This window comes from Naegleria gruberi (assembly GCF_000004985.1).
Source record: "Naegleria gruberi genomic scaffold NAEGRscaffold_11, whole genome shotgun sequence".
In the NCBI taxonomy this organism is placed as follows: Eukaryota; Heterolobosea; class Eutetramitea; order Acrasida; family Naegleriidae; genus Naegleria; species Naegleria gruberi.
The window spans coordinates 605607-607220 of NW_003163316.1; the positions used below are offsets into that span (position 1 = coordinate 605607).

The 1614-nt window shown below is 34.6% G+C and overlaps 1 protein-coding gene across 1 annotated transcript in view; it reads right to left on the reverse strand.

Moving 5' to 3' along the window:
* NAEGRDRAFT_47330 (uncharacterized protein) overlaps positions 1-1614 on the reverse strand; it is a gene marked incomplete at both ends in the record, with an annotated part of 6058 nt that overhangs the window by 3677 nt on the left and 767 nt on the right. The window contains one exon of the mRNA XM_002680106.1: positions 194-759. Coding sequence (XP_002680152.1) covers positions 194-759 — 566 coding nt within the window. The remainder of the gene's footprint in view (positions 1-193; positions 760-1614) is intronic.

A 1614-nucleotide genomic window follows, 5' to 3' on the forward strand; every position in this document is an offset into this window, starting at 1 on the left:
ATGGTAAAAGATTGGAGGAAGAACTACTCTTTGTATAAGTTGGATCATCTTCCTTATTGTTTGGCAATGAGTAACCAAAGTTATTCTCGAGCATATTTTGGTGTGATTCTATAATATTCAAAAGTGTACTCTCAATATTAATGAGTTTGGTAATTTGGTCACAGATTTGAATTCTTTGTGCTCTCAAATTCACCTTATTTGAACTCGTTTGGCTATTGGACATGGAGAAGGCAGGAGTTGTTTCCTCACCATCTTCTTCAAAATCCATAAGGAAGAGAGAACCAGGTTGCTCTTCATCCATCTCGGTTAAAATTTCCCACAAGTTTGACAACTCCTTGATTCCATTTTCCATTGCGTTTTTCAATGTACCCAACTTGTTAATAGAATCTAAACTAACTCTTTTAAGCTCAGTGTATTGTTCGAAACTCTCAGCACCATATAAAGAAGAACCAAAGCTTGTCTCACTGTCTTGGTGTTTGAGGACTGCAGCCTTTGCCAAAGTAGTTTTCATTTTGGAAGGAGAATCTTTCTTGTATGGGGATCGACATCTAGAACCATGATTATTTGTTGGTCTTTTGGTTCTTCCAGTTGTTGGTGAAACTGGCATCATGTCATTGTTAGTAGAGGAGAAATTAGTATTATTGGTGGAGGGAATTGTTGTATTATTGGAGGTACTTGTGTTAGTAGTTGGTTCAACAATAATTGTGGAGGTTGTAGTGGTTGGAGTCTTGCTGTCATTCTCGGATCCAGCAAGTAAAACTTTAAGAGTGGAGACTTGTTTACGGAAGTGAATTTGTTGGTGGTGAAATTCTCTGATGAGTTCCATCTTGTTGAAAGGAACAGTTGTAGTAAATTGCATCATGGAAAGGTTCTTAAATATGTACAAGTTTGTCTATTTACTAGTTATGATCACAAGTATAAAGATTGATGAAATCAAGAGATTATGTTGTTCGTATTGAATACGTTCGTTGTTGTGTGCTCTAAACTAAAAAAAGCTACTCCACTTGAACTTGCTTTGATGTGCACGCTAATTGCCTCTCACGCTTGGTTGGTCACTCAAATATATCAAGCCAAAATGGAGACTTTTTTTAGAGAGAAGAAAAAAAACAATAAGTAAACCAGGGTAATATTTATTACAAAAATGTCTCCCGCTCTCAAACAACATCGCTAATTTTATTGAATACCTGCGTTATGGTGCTGAGAGTGTTGGTGTTTTATCAAGCTTGAGGATCTCTTTCAAAAGTGCAGTGTGTGCAACTTTGAAACCATGGCCAATGCTTAACAACACAAAATAAATATTACAGAAGATAATTTTCTATCAATATCATTGTAAGAGGTTGACTGAGGAGAGATAACACAATATTATGATAAGAATAGATTATTGCCATTTTTAGATTTGGATTCGATTATTTTGATATCTGGCAGTTTAAGACTATGGTCTATAGTCATTTTGGATATGAGGCATTGGGCTGGATTTTATTCGTTCCATTTTAGTTTTAAATTGTTATCCTTTTCAATTTTGTCTTTTTTGTAAAGTGTTTGGTTTAGTAAAAAAGAAATTAGCTATTAAGGAATAAGTATTAAAGAGAAACATATCATATTGTCAATGATCTC